This window comes from Natrix helvetica, assembly GCF_964273705.1.
Source record: "Natrix helvetica genome assembly, chromosome: 9".
Lineage (NCBI taxonomy): Eukaryota > Metazoa > Chordata > Lepidosauria > Squamata > Natricidae > Natrix > Natrix helvetica.
Window position 1 is genome coordinate 13284166 of NC_138560.1, and position 25760 is coordinate 13309925.

The following is a 25760-nucleotide window of genomic DNA, read 5'->3' on the forward strand; positions in this document are numbered from 1 at the left end:
TATCCTTGATTCACAACTAGCTTGGAAAAAAGAAAGAAAAAAAATGAAAGCTATCCGATGTTATTGGGTTATGCCATGATCAGTTATAGGAACGTTTCTCTCTCCCTCTGTCTTCCCATCTCTTACCTCCATTTAAACACAATTAACAATCTTTAATAGCTGTCTCTACCGGCAACAATATTGTGTGTGTGCGCGCGTAGAGACCCACTTCCATAATAGCATCAATAACTCCCTAAAAACACATTAGCCAAGGAGACAGCATTTAAAGCAATGGGAAGAATTCTCTCCATAACAACCCTTAAAGACTGTGATTGACTGCTTCCTTCCTTTCATCTGCATCTTGTACATTGTTTCCAGTGTCCAAGAGAGATGTCAGGTTTCCCCCCCCCCATCTTTTTTTAAAATAAGAAATCACCATCATTAGGAGAGCTTGCAAATTCAGTTTCCTGTGCTCAGCTGCTTGGCAGCAGATAAAGGAGGGAGGCAGTGTGTTGCTGGGTATATACAGAAGAACTGCTAGAATAGATGTCAGATTCCACCAGCTAGTGCAACTGCTTTTGAGAGCTCCTACTTCTGCCTTGGCTGCCCAGTACCCCCTTTCTCTCTGATTTGAAGTTTTGGGTTTATTTGAATGTGCTTTGCAAGGGAAAGAGTGAGCCTATCCAAGAGGAGAAGAGCTGGTTCTTTTCAGCACCACAAAAACTGGACAGCTCCCACGAAGCCTTTGGACTGCAAGCCTTCCCGATCCTTTCGTCCTACCACAAACTGGACTCTGGAGCCACCTGGAATCATGGAGCTGTCCACCATACCCGGTGCTGAAATATTTTACAACAGCACCTTCCAGGACTTTAGCTCAAGTTCTCTCACAACTTCTAATGCCACAAATCAATTGCCAATGAAAAATACTACTTCAATCGTCATCGCTATTGCTATCACCGCCCTGTATTCCGTCGTATGTGTGGTGGGACTTTTGGGGAATATCCTGGTAATGTATGGCATTGTCAGGTAAGAAAAAAGGTTCCAAAATAACAAGAAGTTTTGCATCTATGTGGCTTGGCTGGATGCCACAAGGGTCATTGGAAAGAAAGAAGGCATGAAGTAGATGTGTAGAGAGACTGGGAGAACTATGTGAAGCATGAACTTGGGACATAAACTTGTAATGTAATGCAGTCTGTGTGAAAGAGTGAAATAAATGTCACTTGCATGCCAAATGACTTAATAACCGGGATTAAAAAGAATGCTGATTCTGCACTGAGTGGAAATAGAGCGATTGTTTGAAGTTGATGAAGGAAATTTAGAACCCTATCTGGGCATTCAGCAGTGCACTACCATGTGGAAGTTAGGCTAGAAATGGAACATTACAAATGTGGGTTTTGTGACTCAAGAAATGATGTGCTTGACTGCATGCATTTTTAGCTGCAAAATGAAGGTGTATCCTATGTTGCTATTATTATGGTTTTAGCAAATTGCCGTGGATGTATCAGCTACAAAAATGCAATGACTTTTCAAACAGGGGTATCTTGATCAGGCAGAACAAACCCTAAGATACATTCCCCGTCAGTTTGTGGAGATGAAAGACATCATTTTCTTTCAATTCATCTATCGAGAGAGACATGTATGTGCCTGTATGTGAGATACCAATTTTTCTGGAAATGCAAGGGGGGTTTAACATGTCAAACAAACAGATACCGTGCAGATAAACATCAGCACGTCTCAAACAATATGTGCTTTGTTAGCATGTTGTCCTCAGCATAGCTTCCTTCGAATATATTGGACTACAAGTCCAAGAATGTTAGGCTGCCTCGAAATTATGGAAACTGTAGTCCCTCATACCTGAAAGATATTTGGTTGGGGGAGAGGGAAAGAATATTTCATAACTTGGCTTATGAGAGGTCATTTTTTTTAATGTACGGATAAATTTCCCAAATGCCTGATATATCTCTGCTGGAGGTAGTAGTGCCAGTAGAACAGATAATGGTGACATGGAATCTTATCCAATAAATTCAGATCCCTGGGGGGTCATTAAAAACTTCTGCAATCACTTTGATTTAGGTCTAATGAACCTGCATTCCAGCCATTGGTCCCAATAGAGAAATATTTTTCATCCTGACAATTACCAACTACGAGTCTACCATTGAGTCTCTTTTCAGTCTAGAAATGCAGAGTCTAAATCTGGGAATCATAAACAGAGTGATAGCCCCTTGATTTTTGTGCCCAGAAGTGCGACGAGAAAGTTGCTCAGGAATTGCATTTCCACTTCCCTCCTTCCACCGCTTTTTTTTAAAACTCAAATGCTGTAACCTCTGCTTAGGTCTAGCCAAGCAAAGCACTGACCTCTCATAGCATCGTTTTGTTTCAAATGGGCATATTATGCAAACAAACAGGCCCCATTTTGTGAACTGGGCTGCTCACTTCGGAGGCTGTGTGAGTCAGCATTCACACATTAATTTGAGGAAAGAGTGCCAATGTGGGCTTTCCCCCCCTTCTTCCTTTGTTGTTTCTGAGTCATGCAAAGCAGAGAAATGGTTTGCTTTCATGCAAGCAATTCAAAAACCCATCAACAGATTCCTGCTTCCTCCCTCTACTTGGCAAAGACAAAGCAGTGGCAAAGTCATCACTCATATGCAGTGTCCCTGAACCCAGGAGACTCGGAAGTTGGCATGCCAAGGAAATTGTATTTTGGGTTCAGGATACCAAAAAGCCTGTTTCTGGAGTAGAATACCGCAAGAGTGTAATTTGTGTCTACCAACATTCCCCCCACCACCACCACCACATTTTCTCATTTCGCTTCCCAATGGTTGACTGAAGTGATACAATAGAATAGGAAAGTAGTTTATGTAAGTATAATAACATGGAGCAATCACAAAGAACATTTAGGTTGACTGAATGAAAATATTCCATCTGTTAGCATTGGCAAACCTTCCCCAGAAAATTCCTTCACTGTTTGCCAGCCTTTATACAATTTCCAATGTTGTCCTAGACTTGTGAGGTCTGATAGCTCGATGCTGATTTTCGCCAATGGGAGCCGCGGTATCAAATATTCTGAAAAAACTCTTGGTGCGAATTGGTCATGAAGTGCAAAAAAAAACCATACGTAACTATTGATAAGTAATTTCTAGCAGATTTGGTATAATTGATTTCAAGATTTGCAACCTGCCTCTCCTTGATTAAGACCAAAATACTAGCCTCTCCTAGTAGGGTTTAGTTATTTCAGAAGATGGAAGATTTCTGCAGAAATCTGGATAACAATTAGATAACTTCAAAGAGATGCCCCCCAAAAAAGGCTCAGGATTGATCTATGTGGTCATTGGTGCTCTCTGAACTTGATTGTTTTCTTGCAGATGTTTCATTGCTCAACTAGTGGTTCCTTGATTAGGCTATTGTTTCATTGTCGTTAGATTGGAATACAAAAAGTAAACAATACTCCAGTCAAGGAGCTACCAACTCAGATAAACTATCAAACAACAGCTTAGGAACCATCAAGTCCATTCCTACCTAATACAATACAATAATACAATTGCAGAGTTGGAAGGGACCTTGGAGGTCTTCTAGTCCAACTCCCTGCTTAGGCAGGAAACCCTATACCGTTTCAGACAAATAGCTATCCAACATCTTCTTAAAGACTTCCAGTGTTGGGGCATTCACAACGTCTAGAGGCAAGCTGTTCCACTGATTAATTGCTCTCACTGTTGGGAAATATCTCCTCAGTTCTAAGTTGCTTCTCTCCTTAATTACTTTCCACCCATTGCTTCTTGTCCTGCCCTCAGGTGCTTTGGAGAATAGCTTGACTCCCTTTTCTTTGTGGCAGCCCCTGAGATATTGGAAGATTGCTATCATGTCTCCCCTAGTCCTTCTTTTCATTAAACTAGACATTCCCAGTTCCTGCAACCATTCTTCATATGTTTTAGTCTCCAGTCCCCTAATCATCTTTGTTGCTCTTCTCTGCACTCTTTCCAGAGTCTCAACATCTTTTTAATATTGTGGTGACCAAAACTGAATGCCGTATTCCAAGTGTGGCCTTACCAAGACATTATAAAGTGGTATTAACACTTCACGTGATCTTGATTCTATCCCTCTGTTTATGCAGTCTAGAACCACACTGACAGAGCAATACACTATTATATAAAATAATAGCAAACCCCACTCCCTTCTAAAAGTGATGATGTTATCTAGTCTGGTATTGAAACATCTGCAAGAAAACAACCAAATTCAGAGCACCAAGGATGGAGAGGCAGAAAAACTAACTCTGGATTGTTGCATCTCAGAGCTGGTAGCCTTGCTGAATGTCTATGCAAGAGTTTGCCTAAATTATTAACCACATTACTTTAACTGCTGTGCCTGATACAGTTTACAAAAGTTTACAAACCTTGGTTTGTTCCTTTGGCTGTGAAATGCCAAGAGATTAACACATCGTGTTGTCATTTTCTTTTCCAAGCTGAACTGCTAATGTTGATCTCTTCATAGTTCATTTGAAGCCAAATTATCTTGCAAACTTTGTTTCCCCTCCTGACAAAACTACCATGTTCTGAAGTCAGCCACAGAAACATACACATGTAACAGCTTGGAACAATTGATTTGAAAGGCAAAATAAGACTTGTACCATGGCTGGATGTTCACGTAGCACCCGTCAGGAATTAACACAACGTGTCTACTCTTAGAATTGCACAGCACAGTCATATTTTGCCTTTGAGGCAGACTGATGCGCAACCCTAACCCTAACTAAATTTGTTTGGTTGCTAAGATGGGAACTTAGACCTGGAATCATAAAACTGGAAGGTCCCTCCATCACCAATTAAGTTTCAGCTTTCAATGAGTTGGGACTCTTTCCAGAATGGCCAGTGAAGGAAAAATGATGAGGAAAAGAACAATTAAAAAAAAACCCAACACCAAGCTGAGGCACCAGTTCTAAAAAAAAAATACTTCATCTAGTGACTTTTGGAGATTTTATAGAGAGTTTATGGATTGGAAGCCGTTAGATGATCTTGGAAAACAATCAACATAAGCTGGTCCCTGATTGCCGTAAGAAACAGTCTGGCAGGTACAGTGACTGGTACATTACTTTACCTCAGGGGTGTCAAACACAAGGCCCGGGGGCTGGATCCACCCTGTGGGGTACTTAGATCTGGCCCACAGGGCCACCCTGGAAACAGCAAGGGACTGGCCTGCAGTGCTTCTGCCAGAGAAATTAGTGACTCAGTTGTTGAGTGAATTTGGCTTCTCCATTTACTCTGCTTGTCAGAAGGTTGCAAATGGTAATCGCATGATCCCGGCACACTGCAACCAGCATAAATATGAGTCAGTTGCCAAGCATCTGAATTTTGGTCACATGATCATGGTCATAAGTGTGAAAAACAGTCCAAAGTCATTTTTTCCAGTGCCATTGTAAGTTTGAACTGTCTGTTCTGACCGAGGCTTCCCGAGAGCATGAAGCAAACTCCTTGTCATGACAAAAAACCCTTTTATTAATTTACTGTGAATTCTGCTCATTCAAAACCAACAAAGTCTTTCAAGGGAGGAGTTACAGTCACAGACCTTATCTGGCTTGGAGAGTTGCCAGGCTGATGTCAGCAAAACCTGGCAAGGAGTCTGGGAGAGTCACAAACTGATTAATCAAACTAATTGTCTCCTGCAAACTCCACTCCCCTTTCGCTCCTCTTTTATTTCCCCTGGGAGGGGCCATTCATCATCCACCTGTGGCCTTACTCCCAAGTTGACCCCTGTTCTTTAACTGTTCCCTTCGTCTGGCAACTCTGCACGTGCGCACACTGGGAACAGGTTCCAGCTGTTTGTCTGCCTCACTGATGTCTGACTCCGAAGGCAGCTGATAACTGGCATACGGCTCTGGCCCCATCTCTGCCTCCGACACAGAGCCCTCATCAGAGCCTTCCCCAGACTCCAGGACTGGCCCCAACCTCCTCACTGTCTAAATCTGCTGCCAGCTCTGCTGGCCAATGGTGGGCCATAACACTGTCACTGAATGAACTGTTGTAAAACGAGGGCAACCAGTATTCGTTCAAAGCAGTGCACATAATAATTCCCTGCATATTGAATTACACTCCCTTTGTATTAAAAAAAATCAAAACCAAGAGCAACTTTTTGGAGATGTCTTATTATATAAATAGATTAAGTATGCCAATCATGTACAGATCTGAATCTTCCGTTGCATTTTCCCCCCCTTGCCGATGTGCACTCTCTCACTTCCTTGCTCATGTAAATAAATTAGCATCTTAGTAATTAGTGACAGAAAACACTTAGGCAGAAAATTCCATTTCATTAAACATCAAAAGGCCAAATCCAGAAATGTATGACAAGCTGCCAATGACTGAGGGTTTCTATAATTGTGCATGGAAACAGGGTTGTGGCACCACAAGGTACCGTGGTTCAGGGTGTCCAATGAATCAAACTTCCAAATTTGCATCATTGCCATCTTGCTTTCAGGTAGCTTGACAATAATTAGCCTTCTACCCGTGACTTTCATATCTTTGACCTGTTCTAAGCGGAGCAGGTTTAGAAAGCAGATTAGAGACTCTGCTTGGTTCAGAAAGCAGCTGCTTCTCCTCAGTATAATTCTATTTATATTTGGCGGTTCATCAAAATCACAGAGCAGATAGCAGCAATAATAAAGCAGTCACATCCAAATAATGAAAAGTTATTGCTAAAGCCAACCTAAATAAACACTGGCAAAGGAAACAAGCCATCAACCAGTCATCAATAAACTGTCTTAACTACACAGGGACCAAGGGAATCTTAGGCAGATTTCTTTGGGGAAGGTACCATTCTGACATGGGGTATCGCCACAAGGAATGTCCTCTGTTTTCTGCTAAACAGACACCAAAGCCAAGCTGTAGGACGGTGAGAAGTTGGGGGCAATAGGCTCAGCATTATTACAGAGGGTGCTTAGTCTACCATTTGCCATGGTATTAATATATATATTCAATCATTGTACCAAAACCAGCCCCAAATTTAAATGTACTTAATATTTCTATTTTAAAATGGTAGTTTCAAAGAATCAAAGACGTTAAATACATCTAAAGAACATATGGCTAGTAAAGATTTATTATTGTATAATATTTCATCGTGTGAGGCCCCGGTTCCCTTCGGGCGGGTGTCAGTAACCCAGAGCTTCACAGCCCCATGCGGCTCTTTCACCCCTCTGCTGCGTTGCTATTATTAAGAAGAAGAAGAATTATTAAGAGTATTAATGTACTTTTTACTCATAGTTATATGCCAAGCAAAAAGAAAGAAAAATAACTGTTCTGCTTTCAAGCAAAAATAATGGTAATAAATACCATGTATGTAAGGATAGCATAGAGACCTCCAAACTGTTGCAGCATCCCCATGGCCACGTGATCAAAAATCAGACATTTGACGTCTGACTCATATATTTATGACAATTACAGTGTCCCAGGGTCATGTGATCCCCTTTTGCGACCTTCTGACAAGCAAAGTCAGCGGGGAAGACAGATTCACTTAACAACCGTGTTACTAATTAACAACTAGCAATAGCAATGGCACTTAGACTTCTATACTGCTTCACAATGCTTTAAAGCCCTCTGTAAGCGGTTTACAGAGTCAGCCTCTTGCCCCCAATCTGGGTCCTCATTTTACCCCCATCGGAAGGATGGAAGGCTGAGCCAACTTTAAACCTGTGAGAATCGAACTGCTGGCAGTGAGCAGAGTCATCCTGCAGTACTGCATTCTAACCACTGCACCACCAGGGCCAAGGAAAGGAAGGGAGAAATTCCAATAGCACTTAGACTTATATACAGCTTCACAGTGTTTTACAGCCCTCTCTAAGCGGTTTACAGAGTCAGCTTATTGCCCCCAACAATCTGGGTCCTCATTTTATCCACTTCGGGAGGATGGAAGGCTGAGTCAACCTTGAACCTGGTGTGATTTGAACTGCCAAATTGCAGGCAGCCAGCAGGCAGCAGAAGGAGCCTGCAGTACTGCACCCTAACCACTGCACCACCTTGGCTCTATAACTTCACTGATTCGCTTAACAAATGTGGCAAGAAAGATCATAACATGGGACAAAACTCACTTAACAGCTGTCTCGCTTAGCAACATAGGTTTTGGGCTCAATTGTGATCGTAAGTCAAGGAGTACTTGTACCTTACATACCTATATGTGTGGTTCCAGTTCCTTTATACTGTAGTAGTTTTTTTTCTGTATTTTCTATATATTTTTTTCTTTATATGGAACCTGGGGTTATGTAACGTTAATGTAGTTGCCTGATGTTATTTGTTAAACAGAGTGCAATAAAAATAATAGGAAAATAATCTGTGATGGAACAGTCAGGGGTATGACCTTTCAGCACAATTTTTCCACTATTATGAATTTGAATTTTCATTGCTTCCAAGGGTATGGCTGCTTGAAGCTCATTGGTATTGGGAGAATTGCTGGCATCAGAGGCAGCTAAATGTTCCTTGAATCTTCAGAATTTTGTCCCCCCACCATCATCCTTTTTTCCTTTTTTCAAAATACAACCTTGCAAAGAACTTTGGTGAAAGTGAGTTTGCCTATTCCCTGCATTTACCGGCAGCAGTAATAGATTGGGGTCTGACAGCAGAATTCAACTTTTTATTTATTTTTAATTGAGTTATATGGAAACTCTAGATAGCTAACAACATGCAAAACAATTTCAAAAACAGTAATTAGGAGCTTTAGAAATAAAACTGTACAATGGTGAATAGCATAGCATAGCATAGCATAGCATAGAATAGAATAGAATAGTATAGAATAGAATAGTATAGAATAGAATAGAATAGAATTGTCACTGCGGTAATTGGTTTGCTAGCTGCGCTGAAGATTTACTGAGCAGGTCACAGTTCTTATCTGCAAATGATTGACTGCGCATGCACTTTCACATTCCTCCTTAACTTTCTCTTCTGATCTTCTGTTCACCTGCCAAAGGAGGCAGGCACATAGCTCTTGCCAAGATGTAATTAATTCAGTTAGCAAGTTTGTATTTTTACTTTCTTTTATATTAAAAATTTTTTTATTAGATCTTGCTTCGGGTTTACTTTTGCTTATTCAGAGGTATACTTTCAGGGAGAAGCCACGATCCATCACCATCAATTACAAAGCTTTAAATTATATTCCTTAACAAGAATAGAATAGCAGAGTTGGAAGGGACCTTGGAGGTCTTCTAGTCCAACCCCCTGCTCAGGCAGGAAACCCTATACCAATGATGGCGAACCTTTTTCTTATGGTGTGCAAAAAACCCTCCGGAGGCTTTCCTGAAGTCTGGGGAGGGAGAAAAACGGCCCCAACGGGAAGTTTGGGAACGAGCTTCTGGTTGTCCCGTTGGGGGCGTTTTTTATCCTTCCCAGCCTCCGGAGACTTTCCTGAAGCTTAGGAAAGGCAAAAGTGGCCTCCCCTGGCCCTTCAGAAGGGCAAAAATGCTGATGGCTGGCGGGCCATCAAATATGGCTCCATGTGCCACCTGTGGCATGCGTGCCATAGGTTCGCCATCATAGCCCTATACCACTTCAGACAAATGGCTGTGCAATCATCAAGCAGAACCATTAATAGAAACCTTTCAACAGGCCATTTAACCTCCCCACCCGAGGTCCTGGAACATATCCAGATCATCAACTCTTTACAAATCCTGAGAACTGCAGTTTTGTATTGAACAAGCAGGTGTTTTTTTGGCTTTTATGTCTACTTTGGTTTGGATAACACCTGCTGAAATCGCAGCAGTCAAAAAGGAAGGTAGGTAAAATCTGCCAAAGAATGGAACTCCAGCACTCTTCCTTTCTTGTATTTTCCATCCCTTCCTTTCCCTTCTCCCTGAGAAATTAAAATGAGCATTGCAAAATAAAATCAATGAGGCATTTTTATTTCATGTGCATGGTGAGAACTGGATGTGGAATCCAAACGATTTGCTCCAGGATAAATCCTAGACGTGACCGGGTTTTCAGTCACAAAGTGCAGCAGTATTTCCTTTCCATTTTTCTAACTGCACACTGATGTCTTGATATGTGTAAAACAAGGGAGGTGTCATTTAGATGATCAAACAACTGTAGGCATTTCCTAATTCTTCTAAGAGAGGTTAGGAAAGGATGCGTTTGTGTCTGGTTTGGAATATTTCCAAAGCAAAGTTAGAACAGAACAAGACCAAATCATGTGATTTGAAAGACCTTCAAACTTTTCCCATCAAGACCATAAATCGTCCGTCCTTTTTGAAACTTTATTCTGGGCGATCCAATAAACCCGTAATGATATTATTGAAGAAATTATAGTTGCATTTTTTTTTAAATCGTAAGAAGCTACATCACTCAATTGGAAAAGAACCAAGAATTCTACTCATAAAGTTGGCGGTATCTTGAATTTTCCCCATTTTTTTTCTCCACTTCTTTGAAGTATTGTTCAGATTGTGGCAAATATCCTAAAGGTAGAAGAAGCTAAGCTTTCCACAACTGTTAAGACAAAACAAGCTTTTTGGATGATATCAATCCATATAAAATCACATTGTGACTTTTCCTTGATTGAAAGCTGCATTGGGTGTTTGAGTGCAGGGGTGGGATTGAAAATTTTTAGCAACCGCTTCTCTGCCCAGTTGCTGGGTGCTGTTACCATGGTGGGCGTGGCCTTCTCTGCCTCCTGCACCACTGGGAAGGGGGCGTTTTCACCCTCCCCAGGGTCTGAAGGGTTTCCTTGAGCCTCAGGGAGGGTGAAAACAGGATAGTTTCTGGACATCTGGAACTTCAGGGGGGGACGGTTCCCTCCCAGAGCCTCCACGCAGGCCCTGCACTTACTTGGCATCCAGAATGGGCCACGTGGAGACTCCTGGGAGGGGCGGAGCAGGGTGGGAGGGGCCAGCCAGTCCTTGCAATTACCGCTTTGGCAAACCAGATGTAAAATTAGCATCCAGTTCACATGAACCAGTACGAACCGGCTGAATTCCATTCCTGTTTGAATGACACGGCATAGGATCTCATTGGGCTACACTCCCCCACAAAAATCATGAATGGCACCAGAACAAAATATAATTTCACTTCAACTTGCATCTGATTAAAATCAGTATAGTAAATGTGATTATTCTGTGGTGATTCGTTTAAATATTTTTCCTGGCACATTCAAATATCATTTGTTAAGAATTTTTGAAAGTCTCAAGGGCCGCAGTTTAGGGTTTGGAAGGAGCTCTGTAGCTTTGATGAGTTAAATTTTGCAGTTCAGCTCTAAAGGAGCCTACAGCTTTTCAAGGCCTACTGAAATTTTACTCCTGAGGCTCAACTACTGTCTACCCTCAAGCAGAGATAGAAAGGCTCCTTATAGCTAAAGATTTAACATCAGCTCAACTTCATTATTTCAGACTTGGTCTGGGAATATTGACCAAGGAAGCTTCGGGCATTTCTGTGGAATGCTGAATTTGGCTCCTATCTGACTTCATTTTTTCTCCCCGACAGTGTTAATACTACTTTATAATGCCTTGGTAAACCACACTTGGAATACTAGCTAAATAACCCTTATTGTCATTTTTTACTGAGGACACACTGGCACACATTAAAAATAAAATTATGTTGCCTGCTTTTAAAAGTGTATACATACAAACACACATATACACATGCTACATACACAAACTCACAGACACACCCGCTAAGGTAAAGGTAAAGGTTCCCTTTGCCCATATGTGCTAGTCGTTTCCAACTCTGGGGGGGCGGTGCTCATCTCCGTTTCAAAGCCAAAGAGCCAGCACTGTCCGAAGACATCTCCGTGGTCATGTGGTTGGCATGACTCAACGCCAAAGGTGGACAGAAGGCTGTTACCTTCCCCCAAAGGTGGTCCCTATTTTTCTACTTGCATTTTTTATGTGCTTTCAAACTGTTAGGCTGGCAGAAGCTGGGACACGTAAGGGGAGCTCACTCCGTTACGCGGCGCTAGGGATTCGAACCGCCAAACTGCCGACCTTTTTGATCGACAAGCTCAGCGTCTTAGCTGCTCAGCCACCATGTGGGTCATCACTGTCCATCTTGAATACCTATTGGAAATTGAAATTGCATCCAGGTTTGATTGCCATATTATAAAAAAGATGTTGAGACTCTAGAAAGAGTGCAGAGAAGAGCAGCAAAGATGATATGGGGACGGGAGGCTAAAATATAAGAAGAATGGTCCGTGGCTGAACTCTTTAAGATTTTGCCACACCTTGTATGCTTTTGCTACCGAGTGCTTCATTTTTAGAACTAAGGAGAAATTTCTTCACAGTGAGAACCATCTACCAGTGGAACAGTTGGCCTTCAAACATCATGGGTGCTCCATCACTGGAGGCTTTTAAGAAGAGGCTGGACAGTGATTTGTCTAGAATAGTATAGAGTCTCCTGCTTGAGCAGGGGGTTGGACTAGAAGTCCTCTAAGGTCCCTTCTAACTCTGTTATTCTGTCATTCTGAATGGGTCAAGAGAAAGAGGAAGATTAAGAAACCTACCAAGTTGATAGGTAAAGTTGACAGGGAAAAAAAGGGCAATGCTGTGGGGAAAAGCAAGAATGGCTTGCAGAGACATTAAGAGGTGAAAGAAGAGAGGATGATGTGGGCATAGATTATATTTGAATGTCTCTCTTTCATTTTCTCTTATCTCATGCCTTTACAATTTTTGGTTTACTGTTTCTGACTGTTTCGCTGTGCTTTATATAACTGTTGCTTACCCTGAAAGGCAATAGCATGATATCTTGCTTACTGTATATGCATGTAATCTCTTTTATCCTTGCTATTCATAGACTCTTATCTCCCAGTGCTTCTTAACTGAGAATGCCCTGGTGCTTCCCAGCACTAATTTTCTTAGCTCAGGAAGCAATTGAAATGCATAAATTAGCTGTGTTTGGAGCAATGTGCTTATCTGTCTTTCCCCAGAAATCATTCTCTCTCTCTCTCTCCCTCTCTCTCTCTCTCTCTCTCTCTCTCTCCCTCCCTCCCTCCCTCCCTCCCTCCCTCCCTCCCTCCCTCTCTCTCTCTCTCTCTCTCTCTCTACACATACATGTGGGAGAAATAGGGGCCATCTTTCCTACTAAGAAACCTGAAAGGCAAATTAAAAAATATCCAACAACAAGGACCTAAAGCAGGGGTGTCCAACCTTGGCAAGTTTAAAACTTGCGGACTTCCACTCCCAGAATTCCCCAGCCAGCATGTTGAGAGTTGAAGTCCGCAAGTCTTAGAATTGCCCAAGGTTGGACACTCCCGTTTTAAAGTTATTTTCATTCATTCTCTTCTAGCCACAAACCCTCCAAAATGCACAGCCTGCTGTGAAACAAAAGATTAAGGGAAATAAGATTCAGAGTGCGCGAAAGAAAAGAGAAAAAAGGAGGGCTTGATCCGTACACAGCTGTTGGAACCGACAGCCTGTGATTCAACAGTGCCTTCTCTGCATATCATTGTGGATAGAAACGAATTCTCTTCTAGTGTGAGTGGGTGTGTCATACTATTAATCCTCCAAGTGGCAATTGGACGTTGATTGCTGAAAGCCTTAGCAAAGGGATGCTAGAAGCCTTTGTCCTACCCCATGTGATTGGAGGCAAACCATCTGCCTAGAAGTGGACTCATTTAAAGCTTATCCCCATTGGGATCCTATCCCCCCCAGGCTTGCCCATGGACTGAACTGTGCTAGACTTTGAAATATGCACGGTTTCCCAAAGTTTACAAATGCCACGTTCCAGTCAAAAATGGTTGAGCTAAGAAATGTAATCAAGAGAGAAATTGAGGAATTCAAACAATGCATTTCCTTACAGAAAACCAGTGTATAAAGCGTATGTATATAGGGATGCGGTGGCTCAATGGCTAAGGTCCTGAGCTTGTCAATCAGAAAGGTTGGCGGTTTGAATCCCTAGCACCGCATAACGGAATGAGCTCCCGTTACTTGTCCCAGCTTTTGCCAGCCTAGCAATTCGAAGGCATGTATAAATGCAAGTAGAGAAATAGGGACCACTTTGGTGGGAAGGTCCCGTGCGCCTTCAACGTTTAGTCATGCCGGCCACATGACCACGGAGACATCTTCGGACAGTGCTAGCTCTTCGGCTTTGAAACGGAGATGACACCCCCCCCCCCTAGAGTTGGGAACGACTAGCATGCATGTCCGGGGTAAACTTTACCTTTATGTAGGGAAAAGGTACAGTCAAAGATTCTTTACATTAAAAAGAAGGTTTTACTATGTGCCGGTTACGGGAAACGTGCAAAATGATGCTTATGCGTTGTTGTTGTTGTTGTTTTTTAAGAAAGTGACAGACTGATAAAGGGACATGATGAAAGTACTCTAACCTTGGAAAGATGAGTAACCTGTCAATCCTGAAATGAATACAAGCTCCTAGTTTTCTTTAGGGCTAAGATGGATCTTCTGTCACAGGGAAGGACAACTCCAGCTACTTAAGTGTTCCAGGTTTTATTGTTTTAATCTATCATGAATTCAGCTGGGGAGGAAAAGGTACATTTAGTACAGTGGTGAAGGTGCTGACCTAAAAACCAGGAATGCTAGCATGCTGTGAACTTTACACCCCCCCCACACCAGTTATCAGCTGCCTTCAGAGTCAGACATCAGTGAGGCAGACGAACAGCTGGAGCCTGTTCCCAGTGTGCTCATGCACAGAGTTGCCAGATGCAGGGAAAAACTAAGGAACAGGGGTGGACTTGGGAGTAAGGTCACAGGTGGACGCTGAATGGCCCCTCCCAGAGGAAATAAAAGAGGAGCGAAAGGGGAGTGGAGTTTGCAGGAGACAATTAGTTCAATTCATTGGTTCGTGACTCTCCGAGGCTCCTTGCCAAGTTCTGCAGATATCGGCCTGGCAGCTCTCTATGCCAGAGAAGGTCCGTGACTGTAAATCCTCCCTTGAAAGACTTTGCTGGATGTGAATGAGACAGGAAATTAATAAAAAGGTTTTTTTTTTTTTTGTCAGGACCAGGAGTCTGCTTCGTGGTTTGGGGAAGCCTAGGTCAGAACATCAGTGTTCAATGTTCTGTTCAGGTTGCCGTTGGTTTATCACATCCTTTTTCATGAGATTTTATACTGCTGTCCTCTCCTAACCCTCTGGGCACCATCTCAGAGTCATAGAATATGCTCCACCATGATTAGGCTGTTTGAGGGAGAAGGGAGGATGCTCCCCGAATTGCCAATATCTCAGGAACGGTAGGGAAGTTTTCAACAGAAACGTTTTTATATTTTCCCAAGTTTGAATATATTATTGAAATAAGCCAGGTAATGCAAAAGTTAGGTGACTAAGATAATATACCCTGCTCTCAGAGAAACTTTCCTGCTGCTGAAAAGGCCAGCATTCCTTCGGCACATCAATTTAATGAGCATATTCATGAGAACAAGTAAAATTAGGTTACAGTCACAAATCTTCTTCTTTTTTTTTTAAAAAAAAGAGAGATTTACTCATCTTTTATTTATCTTCCCGACTTCCTCTTTATCTTCTCCACTTGATTTATCCTACAGAAGATCAGTATCGTTTCAATCCTTTCACCATTTAAGCTCTGAGTATTGATTGGCCTTCTCTCTCTCTCTCTCTCTCTCTCTCTCTCTCTCTCTCTCTCTCTCTCTCTCTCTCTCTCTCTCTCTCTCTCTTTTGACAGCTTATGAAATATATACAGTGAGTGCAAAAAATGCACTTCTGTTCTTTAACAGCAGAAGTCTCACTGTAGGAAGATGCTTCCTTCTGCAAAACAGTGAAAACAAGGGAAACATTTAAACAAAAAGCAAAGTCAGGGGATTGATGAACTACGGGGAAGTAACTTTCCAAATATAGCAAAGCTTAAGTCAGTCAACTCATCTCCCAAAGAATAAATATAAGTTCTTTTTTTAAAAAAAAACCCCTATTTAAATATCAAAACAGGTTTATTAAAGGAGTTGACTGATAAAGCAAACTGTAACAAAATCTGGAAGATAGAAGCCAGGTAGTGAGTTATGGCCTCATCTGGTATGTCCCATTTGTACTGTGGTAGCGCAATACAAATGGTATTGTGGTATTGTAGTTAGAATGCAGTATTGGAGGCTAACTCTGCCCATTGCCAGGCTTTCGATCCTGACTGCCTCGAGGTTGACTCAGCCTTCCATCCTTCCAAGATTGGTAAAAGGAGGACCCAGATTGTTGGGGGCTGACTCTGTAAACTGTCTAGAGAGGGCTGCAAAGCACTGCGAAGCTGTATATGACTCTAAGTGCTATTGCTATTTCATATTCCATTTCATCTGATGTCTCCAGATTCTTTAAACACACTTAGAACATCTTCTTTAGCTCCATTGTGTGAACCCAAACATTTTTTTCCGAATATCTGAATGGATTATTTTCCTCCTAAGAGCATACACAGAACATCAGAATTGGAAGGAACCTTGGAGGTCTTCTAGTCCAACCCCCTGTTCAAGCAGGAGATCTTATACCATTTCAGATAAATGGCTGTTCAGTCTCTTCTTAAAGGCCCCCAGTGATGGAGCATTCACAACTTTTGAAGGCAAACTATTCCATTGGTTGATTGTCCTCAATGTCAGAAAGCTTCTTCTTAGTTCTAGGTTGCTTGTCTCCTTGCTTAGTTTCCATCCATTCTCTTGCCTTCTGGTGCTTTGGAAAATAAATTGACTCCCTCTTCTTTGGTGGCAGCTCCTCAATATTGGAACATTGCTATCATGTCAACCCTAATAACCCTTTTCACTAGACTAGACATACTCAATTCCTGCAACTATTCTTAATATGTTTTAGCCTCCAGTCCCCTAATCATCTTATTACTCTTCTCTTCACTCTTTCCAAAGTCTCAGTGATGACTTTTTACATCACTAGTGAAAATCTCAGTGAAGTCTCAGTTGTGTCTTTTCAAATCTCTAGCTGCCACCCAAGGGTTCCATGGTGAACACATACGCAAGAAGAGTTGAGGATGCATCAGAACCAGTAAACTAAAAATTTGGGAGGCCAAGGATATGGGAGAAAGCTATCTACCATAAAAATGAAGTGCTCAGTAGCAGAAGCAAGCAAGACAAGACAAGGCAAAATCTTTAGTTCAGCCCCTGACCAGCACCAATTCATGTTAGAAGGGTGAAAGGTCACAACCACTCCATTCTACAAACTACGAAAAAATAACCGCAGTTAGAATACTAGCACAAAGCTCATGTTTAGCTATCGCTAAAATAAAGTTATGGAAACTGCAGCCTAATGATTGTCCAATAAAAACATTTATCTATACCTGCTTTGGAGAAAGGAAAAAAAAATGAAAGTTACATACACAAGGTATAATGTTATTCTAGTGCTGAAATCTACATGCAAAGTTAGAATTAGTAGATAATCTGCTTTTCCAGGCATTCTGACCTGAAACTACTTATCGGTAGTTAGTCTGGGCAACAGCAGACAAAACACTCATGAACCACTAGGTTATGTTTTTCCCATCCACCCCCCACCCTCATAACAGGAGGTGTTTTACTCCTATATGGAGTGAATCTTTCAGAAACATCTACCCCAACATTTTCAAATTGGATGCAGACCTGCGTCTTTGTTGGTTCTCCCTTTGGAGGATGAATATCTTTTGGGGGAGAGATGGGGTTGGGAAAGCAGATGCAGAACTATCTGCCATTCATCCAACCCTTTGGCAGATATTCCTTCAAGCAGAGGTGGTATTCAGCCAGTTCTGACCGGTTCTGGAGAACCAGTAGTGGAAATTTTGAGTAGTTCAGAGAACCGGCAAGTACCACCTCTGGCTGGCCACGCCCACATCTATTTGCTGCCTCCCGAGTCCCAGCTGATCGGATTGAATGAGGATTTTGCAGTATCCTTCCCCTGCCATGCCTACCAAGCCACGCCCACCAAGCCACACCCACAGAACCGGTAGTAAAAAAAAATTGAATCCCATCACTGCTTTCAAGATTTAATAGGAAGCGTAGAAGAGATGGACAAAGCATTACAGCCCCAATTCCTCTTGCGGCTCCTACCAATGTGTATTTATGGGCATCTGTTATCCCCACTTATTCCTCCATTCCATATAAACAATACTATGCCATATCCTCACCCCCACAGCACCACCAGAGATTTCAGGCCAAAACGCAGCCAGTAAATCACTGCTGTTTTATAGAAGCCTGCTAGCCATAGATCAAAATCAGGGTGACACATCATCTCTAAAGGACGTGCTTCGATTATGATGGCTTAAAGGTATTTTTCTCGTTCTTTTCCTGCATTTCTTGGCAGTAAGATTCTCTGATGGTGGCAAAAGGCGTTTTTAGTGGCATTTTATGTGCAGCCGGAAATGTGATAGGATTTGATCAATGTATTTCAAGAGAGAGATTTCGCTATGGTGATATAGATTTTATTTCCACAATGGACCTGGCATGATCTGTTAAGGGCCAGGGAGCCTTTAGTTTTATGGAAGAAGTAGGGAATACGTCCTCAGATGTTATTTTTGAGTGGGAACAATGTTGTTCTGATCCAGCTCCCCAAATAAACCCTCTGAAGTGAACTCAAACATTCCTTTATTAGGAGCTCCAGCAGACCCAGCAAAACGTTTCTCTCTCACTACAGGCTAACAAGTCCGTCTGGTTGGGATATGAATAGTTGTCTGCCATATCTATTCTTCTCTGCCCCCTGCCTTTTATCCTTAGATCTAGCAGCGGTGGCTGTTCCTTCCCAAGGACCGGCCCACGGATTTCCATTGCTCTCCTCTCCTCTGCCTTCCGCGCATTCACTCGTTAGGCACTGGACCCAGCTCTTCATTACTACCAATTCGGCACGCAAAAATTTTTCAGGATGAACCGTTGAACTCTCATAACTGTTGATTCCAAAAATTCTTGAAGCGGTCCTTCTCCAAACCAAACCAAGAACAACCTCCAGAATGGCTCCACATTGAGTTGAGATTTCTAGAAGCCTCAAGTAGCCAATTTTAACATCAGAAACCTTCCCAATGCAACTCTTGCAAACCCCTGTAGGTGAGGGTGGCCATACAGGTGAGTGCGGTCACTGTCTTTTCCCTGGTGGCCTCCACCTGTTGAATTCTTTCCCAAGATCTTTTTGGCAGCATTCTTTTCATTTTCTCAGGCTTTTTATTGACAGTATTATTGCTGCAACATTTTCACCTAATTATTATAACCTTTATTTATATAGTCTACTGAGCGGCATGGTGGCCTAGAAGAAGAGCTCTCACCTCACAGGAGGTGGTGAGTTCGATCCTAGGTTGCAGCAGATATTTCTCTTTCTGCTGCTGCCGCTGTAATTGTCTGCTGTGAACTTCATGTAGGCATCAGGGAGGGCATCCGGCCAGCATTAAATGAAAGGCAGGTTTTAAAAAGGAAAAGCACCAACAGATCGAAGACAAATAATTGAAAAATCCCTTTCCCTTTTTCTTCTCCCACTCAATAATGATTTTCTTCCCGTTCTCCTTCCTGAATTTTTTACTCTCTAACAGGCACAGAGATGTAGGGCAGTTGCGATTTGTCAGCCCATGACATTTATGCCTAGTTTGTGACATGTTTTGAAACTTCACACACAGCTGTGGATTTATTCAGGTGGTCAGTTTTTTTCCCCCAGGGTGACTGGAGAGATTTCCGAAAGCAAATCTGGCACAATAGTGAAATAAATAAAGAAAGCGGTAGAAAATAATGATTCCCCCCCCCCCCAACAAAGGGTTTAGTAGTCCTGTGTTGGCTCCTCTAATGGCGCTTTCTCAGATCAAGGATCTGCAAAGGTGGCTGTGGGATGATGACCTAAAGAAGTTGAACATCGGCAGTAAAAACAACAGGAGACTCTGCCTCCTTACAGCAATATAGTCAACATAAAAAGGTATCCTACAACAGACTGAAAATCAGCTGTAAAAACAGAATCTCTTGCTCGAGAGATAGAATGTTTTCAGGAACAGGAAGGATGGATGACAGCACCATATAAACAATGACACAACCCTGGATGAAGCATCTTTTGCTGCTTACATTCTTCAGAATAGAATAAAATTCTTTATTGGCCAAGTGTGATTGGACACACAAGGAATTTGTCTTTGGTGCATAGGCTCTCAGTGTACATAAAGAAGAATAGAATAGAATAGAATAGAAAATAGAATAGAATAGAACAGAACAGAATCGAAAAGAGTTCTTTATTGGCCAAGTGTGATGGAACACACAAGGAATTTGTCTTTGATGCATATACTCTCAGTGTACATAAGAATAAAATACATCCATCAAGAATAAAAAGGATACAACACAGCGATAGTAAAGGTTACTAATAAGCTATCAAATCATACTAGGAAACAAATAAAACAATGTACATTGAAAGATACAAGCAACATGGTTATAGTCGTAAGTGTGGAGAGATAGATACTAGGAAGGAAGAGAAGAATAATAGTAATACAGTCTTAGTAAATTATTGACAGTGTTGTGGGAATTAGTTGTTAAGCAGAGTGATGGCATTGGGGGGAAAACTGTCCTTGTGTCTAGTTGTTCTGGGGTACAGTGCCCTATAGCATCTTTTTGAGGGTAGAAGTTGAAACAATTTATGTCCAGGATGTGAAGGGTCTATGGATATTTTCACAACTCTCTCTTTTGACTCATGCAGTATATAGGTCCTCAATGGAAAGCAGCTTGGTAGCAATTGTTTTCAGAAATCCAGATCTACATTAAATGCATGGTTTCCCTTTTTTTAAAATCAACTGATTAAAAGCACAAGGAAATGAGCCTGGGTACCAAATACAGTAAATGACATGCACATCAAATACTACTAGATGGGAGATGGCACAGAAGAAAGGAGACGTGGATAATGGTGAAGAAGCAAGCAAGGGTATTTGGGTATTTGGCGAAGAAGCTATTTAGGTAAGGTGGGTATCAGGCTGTCAGAGGAACAAGGAAAACCAAAACTAGAACATGTATCTGGAAGATATCCTAGGACAGTGTTTCTCAAACTTGGCGACTTTAAGTCCTGTGGACTTCAACTCCCAGAATTCCCCAGCCAGCTATGCTGGCTGGGGGATTCTGGGAGTTGAAGTCCACAGGACTTAAAGTCGCCAAGTTTGAGAAACACTGTCCTAGGAAATAGCAGTCATTTATGATAGTTGACAATTTCTCTGCAAGCAGGAAAGGTACCTCAGAATTTATAGCTAGTAAGGACTTAAACTCTTCCTGTTGTCCTTCAGCATGGCCCTCTCTGATAAGGCGGCTTGAATTTCTTCTCATCTCTTGCCTTCACATTCTCTGTTAGAAACAGATCCATGTTTACATTCTCGGCATTCCTGTGCTACCCTTCAGATTATGTCCACCAAACTAGACTATTACAGATTAACAGAGTTGGAAGGAACCTTGTAGGTCATCCAGTCCAATTCCCCCACCCAAGCAGACCTACACCATCTCTGACAAATGGCAGTCTAGTCTTTTCTTGAATGATTCCAGTGACAATGTTCCCATAACTTCCAAAGGCGACTTCTGTTCCATTGGTTGATTGCTCTCACTGTCAGAAAATTTCTCCTTATTTCCAGGTTGAATCTCTCCTTGTTCAATTTCCATCCATTATTCCTTGTCTGGCCTTCAGGTCCCTTGGAAAATAGCTTGACCCCTTCCTCTCTGTGGCAGCCCCTCAAACATTGGAAGACTGCTCTCATGTCTCCCCTGGTCCTTCTCTTCACTAGACTAGCCCTGCTCAGTTCCTGAGACCGTTCTTCATAGACTCTAATCTTCTAGCCATTAACTGAGCCCTGATACCAGGAAAAGATTCAGGAGAAGCATTTTTTTCCCTGTCACTTGACTTCAATCAAAACTATTCTGTTTTACCTCATGTTGTTTTTGCTGATTTAATAAGAATGTATGTATATATATTCTTTTTGCAAAGAATGAGATCCAGTGTAACTTGCAATTCATCTCACTCTCCTTATCTCTTCCCTGTAGATACACCAAGTTGAAAACTGCCACCAACATCTATATCTTCAACTTAGCCCTGGCAGATGCCTTGGCCACCAGTACTCTGCCCTTCCAGAGCGCTAAGTACCTGATGGAGACCTGGCCTTTTGGGGAACTGCTTTGCAAAGTCGTCCTCTCCATTGACTACTACAATATGTTCACCAGCATCTTCACCCTCACCATGATGAGCGTAGACCGGTACATTGCCGTTTGCCACCCTGTCAAGGCCTTGGATTTCCGGACTCCGGCTAAAGCGAAGTTAATCAATGTTTGCATCTGGGTTCTCTCCTCTGTGGTTGGGGTGCCGATCATGGTCATGGCTGTCACTAAATCCCAAGGCAAGTGGTCTGTCATTCCATTCCAGTCCCTTCCCCGAAGACCACCCAGTCTGGGCAATGATTAGGCTGTGGTTCCCATGGATAAATTGATACAGACCTTTGGGGTGCAAGGATTTTTTTTCTGTCGTGTAGTAGCCATGGAACTTCTAAACCAGGGATGGTTAACCTTTTTGGTGCCAAGTGCCCAAAGTGTGTGCATGTGTGCACCCGTGCGTGTGTGCATGCCCCAATCCGCAAAATGCAATGTGAGCGCCCCCCCCCTGCACGCACATGCGCCCTGGCCCCCCTTCCATTCCCTGTTTTGGTTTCCAGGTCGGTGTGGGCAGCAGAAATGGAGGAGAAAGGTAGGGCGCGCTGGTGGGGAGGGGCACCTCTGGAGATTGGGGAAGGCCTCGCCCCTTGCACTTGCGCGGTAGAGACCCGAAGACCAGCTGGCCGGAGGGAGGCGCAGACGCATGCATGGTAGAACTGAGCTGGGGCAACGGCTGGAATACCCACAGAGAGGCACTGCGTGCCACCTGCGACACACATGCCATAGCTTCGCCATCATGGTTCTATTCTATGAGCTGCGGTGGTGCAGTGGTCAGAGTGCAGTACTGTAGACTCCTTCTGCTGACTGCTGGCTGCCTGCAATTTGGCAGTTCGAATCTCACCGGACTCAGCCTCCCATCCTTCCGAGGTCGGTAAAATGAGGACCCAGATTGTTGGGGGCAATTATGCTGACTCTGTAAACTGCTTAGAGAGGGCTGTAGAGCGCTGTGAAGCGGTATATAAGTCTATTGCTATTCAGTTAATTTCTCAGGGGTGATTCCATTATATAGGAAGCAGGCTTACTTATGGGGCTTAGGAAGGAATGTTCGTATTTTGATAAAAAGATGGGCTTGTAAATAATGCCCCTTTCATGTACAAGTAGTCCTCAGCTTGCAACGGTTCATTTAGTGACCATTCAAAGTTACAACATCACTGAAAAAAGTGACTCATGACTATTTTTCACACTTATGACCGTTCCAGCATCCCCATGGTTACGTAATTTGCATTGGGATGCTTGGCAACTGACTCACATTGATTATGGTTAAAGGGTCCTGGGGTCATGGGATTGCCTGTTATAACCTCCTGATAAGCAAAGCCAATGAGGAAACCAGATTCACTTAACAGCCGTATTAGTAATTTAACAGCTGCAGGGGTTCACTCAGGGGTGAAATCCAGCAGGTTCTGAACAGGTTCTGGAGAACTGGTAGCGGAAAATTTGAGTACAGAGAACCAGCAAATACCACCTCTGGCTGGCCCCTGAGTGGGGAGGGAATGGAGATTTTGCAGTATCCTTCCCCTGCCATGCCTACCAAGCCACGCCCACCAAGCCACACCATGCCCACCAAGCCACGCCCACAGAACCAGTAGTAAAAAAAAAATAATTTCACCACTGGTGAACAAAGGTGGCACAAAGGGACGTAAAATGGGGCAAAACTCAAACATTTCTCATTTAACAACATAAATTTTGCGCTTGTAAAGCTGAGGACTACCTGTACTGGCTTGGAAATTATATCAAGAATTCTACGTTCATTCATGAATCCTGTTCACACAACATATTGTGGGGTAGGGATAAGAAAACCATACAAACTCCAAACCCCAGTCAATTAATCCAGCAGAAAAAGTAGCGATAAAGAGACCCAAGCTGATGTGGGGCTAATTGGGTATCTCCCTGATCCCATACAAGGTACTAACCTGATAGGTAGCTATCTCTGAAGCTTTGTCAACTGAGACAAAGTCCTAGAGAAGCCCTGTGAAGTCCTAGAGAAGCTCTGTGAAGCCCTGTGAAAACAAGGCTTGCTCTAGGCACTCTATCTCTATGACTGGTTTGCTTTGTACTGTCTCCGACTCTGCATCCATAAGGAGGAATGAAAAAAACAGCCGAAATTGTGAGAGGGTGCCCATCTCCCTTCCCAGCTATTTGAAAAAGAAAGAATCTGGAAGGTGGCACTGGCCTTCTAACCTCTTTTATAGTGGCTGAGAAGACAAGCATGGTTGTTGTTTTAACTGGCCCACTCATCCTGAATTGTGTCCTGCCAGCAAATAAAGGTCACTTAATGGACTAGGAATATACTCCCAATGTTGGGAAACATGGAAGGCAGAAGGGGAAGGGGAAGGCAGAAGATGAGATAGCTAACTAGTGTCGTCAACACAACGAATGTGGATTTGGACAAACTGAGACAGTGGAGGACAGGATCAGAGGGCTGGTGTGTGCTGTGGCCCATGGGGTTGTGAAGAATTGGACACAGTTTAGTGTCTGAACAACAACATACTCCCAAACTCCCATCAACATAGCCATTAGTCATTGCCGATGGGGTTGTGGTCAAAAGCACCATGCAGTGATGTCTTCCTATGTGCAAATGAATAGCAATATTGTTGGCCACTGAGCTATGGTACTGCTGTTTGTTCATCTCTCATCTTTGTACTCTTCTTCCTTTCATGCAGGTGGCATTACAATCTGTCTCCTTCAGTTTCCTGAACCTCAAATTTACTGGGACACGGTCACCAAGATCTGTGTTTTCATCTTTGCTTTCTTGGTCCCCATCTTGGTCATCACCATCTGCTATGGGCTCATGATTCTCCGCTTGAAGAATGTCCGTCTCCTCTCAGGCTCCAAGGAGAAGGACCGCAACCTGCGCCGTATTACACGCATGGTACTCATTGTGGTCGCCGCCTTCATCATCTGCTGGACTCCAATCCAGATCTTTGTCATTGTTTGGACCCTGGTTGGCATTGACAAGAAGAACCCTTATGTCATGGCCAGCCTGCATTTTTGTATCGCCCTGGGCTACACTAACAGCAGCCTCAACCCGGTCCTTTATGCTTTCTTGGATGAAAACTTCAAGAGATGTTTTAGGGAGTTCTGCCTCCCGTTCCGATCACGGATGGAGCAAAACAGCTTTAGCCGGGCCCGAAACAGCACCCGAGAACGTGTTTCTACCTGCACCCCCTCAGAAGGTCTTCATAAGTCGGCATGACTAGATATGGACAGCCACAAAAGAGGCTTCAGCAGAGAAGGCAAAGGGGAAGAACTGTACTCTGAAGTCACCCAGGTCACCACCACAGAATTCTAGCCTGAACTGATGTCAGGAGCCATTCAGGAAAAGGCACCACCACAAATCTGGTGAACTTTTCAGAGTTATTTAGGACATCCCTCTCCAAGCTGATGCATGGGGACTACAGTTCTCCAAATTCTTATTGAGCACTTCCAACATACCTGGAGGACCACATATTTGGGGAAAGACACACTAGGTTGGGTTCCCCCCCCCCCTCGACCGATGACAAGCCAAATTTCTGTTCCACAAAATGGTCTCCGTTGGTCAATTGTTCGATGGCTGCAAATTTCTTAGGAAATCTTTATATATATGTTTTTTGGGATGAAGTCTCAAAGAGGCATTAAGTGAATGCTGGGTATGCGTGCCCATTCATGCCCATGTGTACATATACAATTATGGATCTCTAAAATCAATGCCTTCACATGATTTGAAGAACTCGCAGCTTCCGTTTCTGCTTCCCTGCAGATATTTTTCATTTTAGCTTTACCAATCAATCTCTGGTTGAAGGCTTCTTCC

General features: G+C 42.9%; 1 protein-coding gene across 1 annotated transcript; it reads left to right on the top strand.

Annotated features, from left to right (window-relative positions):
* The first annotated feature begins 595 nt into the window (after positions 1-595).
* OPRD1 (opioid receptor delta 1) lies at positions 596-25433 on the top strand. The gene is made up of 3 exons (XM_081961689.1): positions 596-1005; positions 21812-22161; positions 24634-25433. Exons 1-3 carry the CDS (start codon positions 632-634, stop codon positions 25164-25166), a joined length of 1257 nt encoding a protein of 418 aa, XP_081817815.1. The 5' UTR covers positions 596-631; the 3' UTR covers positions 25167-25433.
* Positions 25434-25760: the final 327 nt, after the last annotated feature.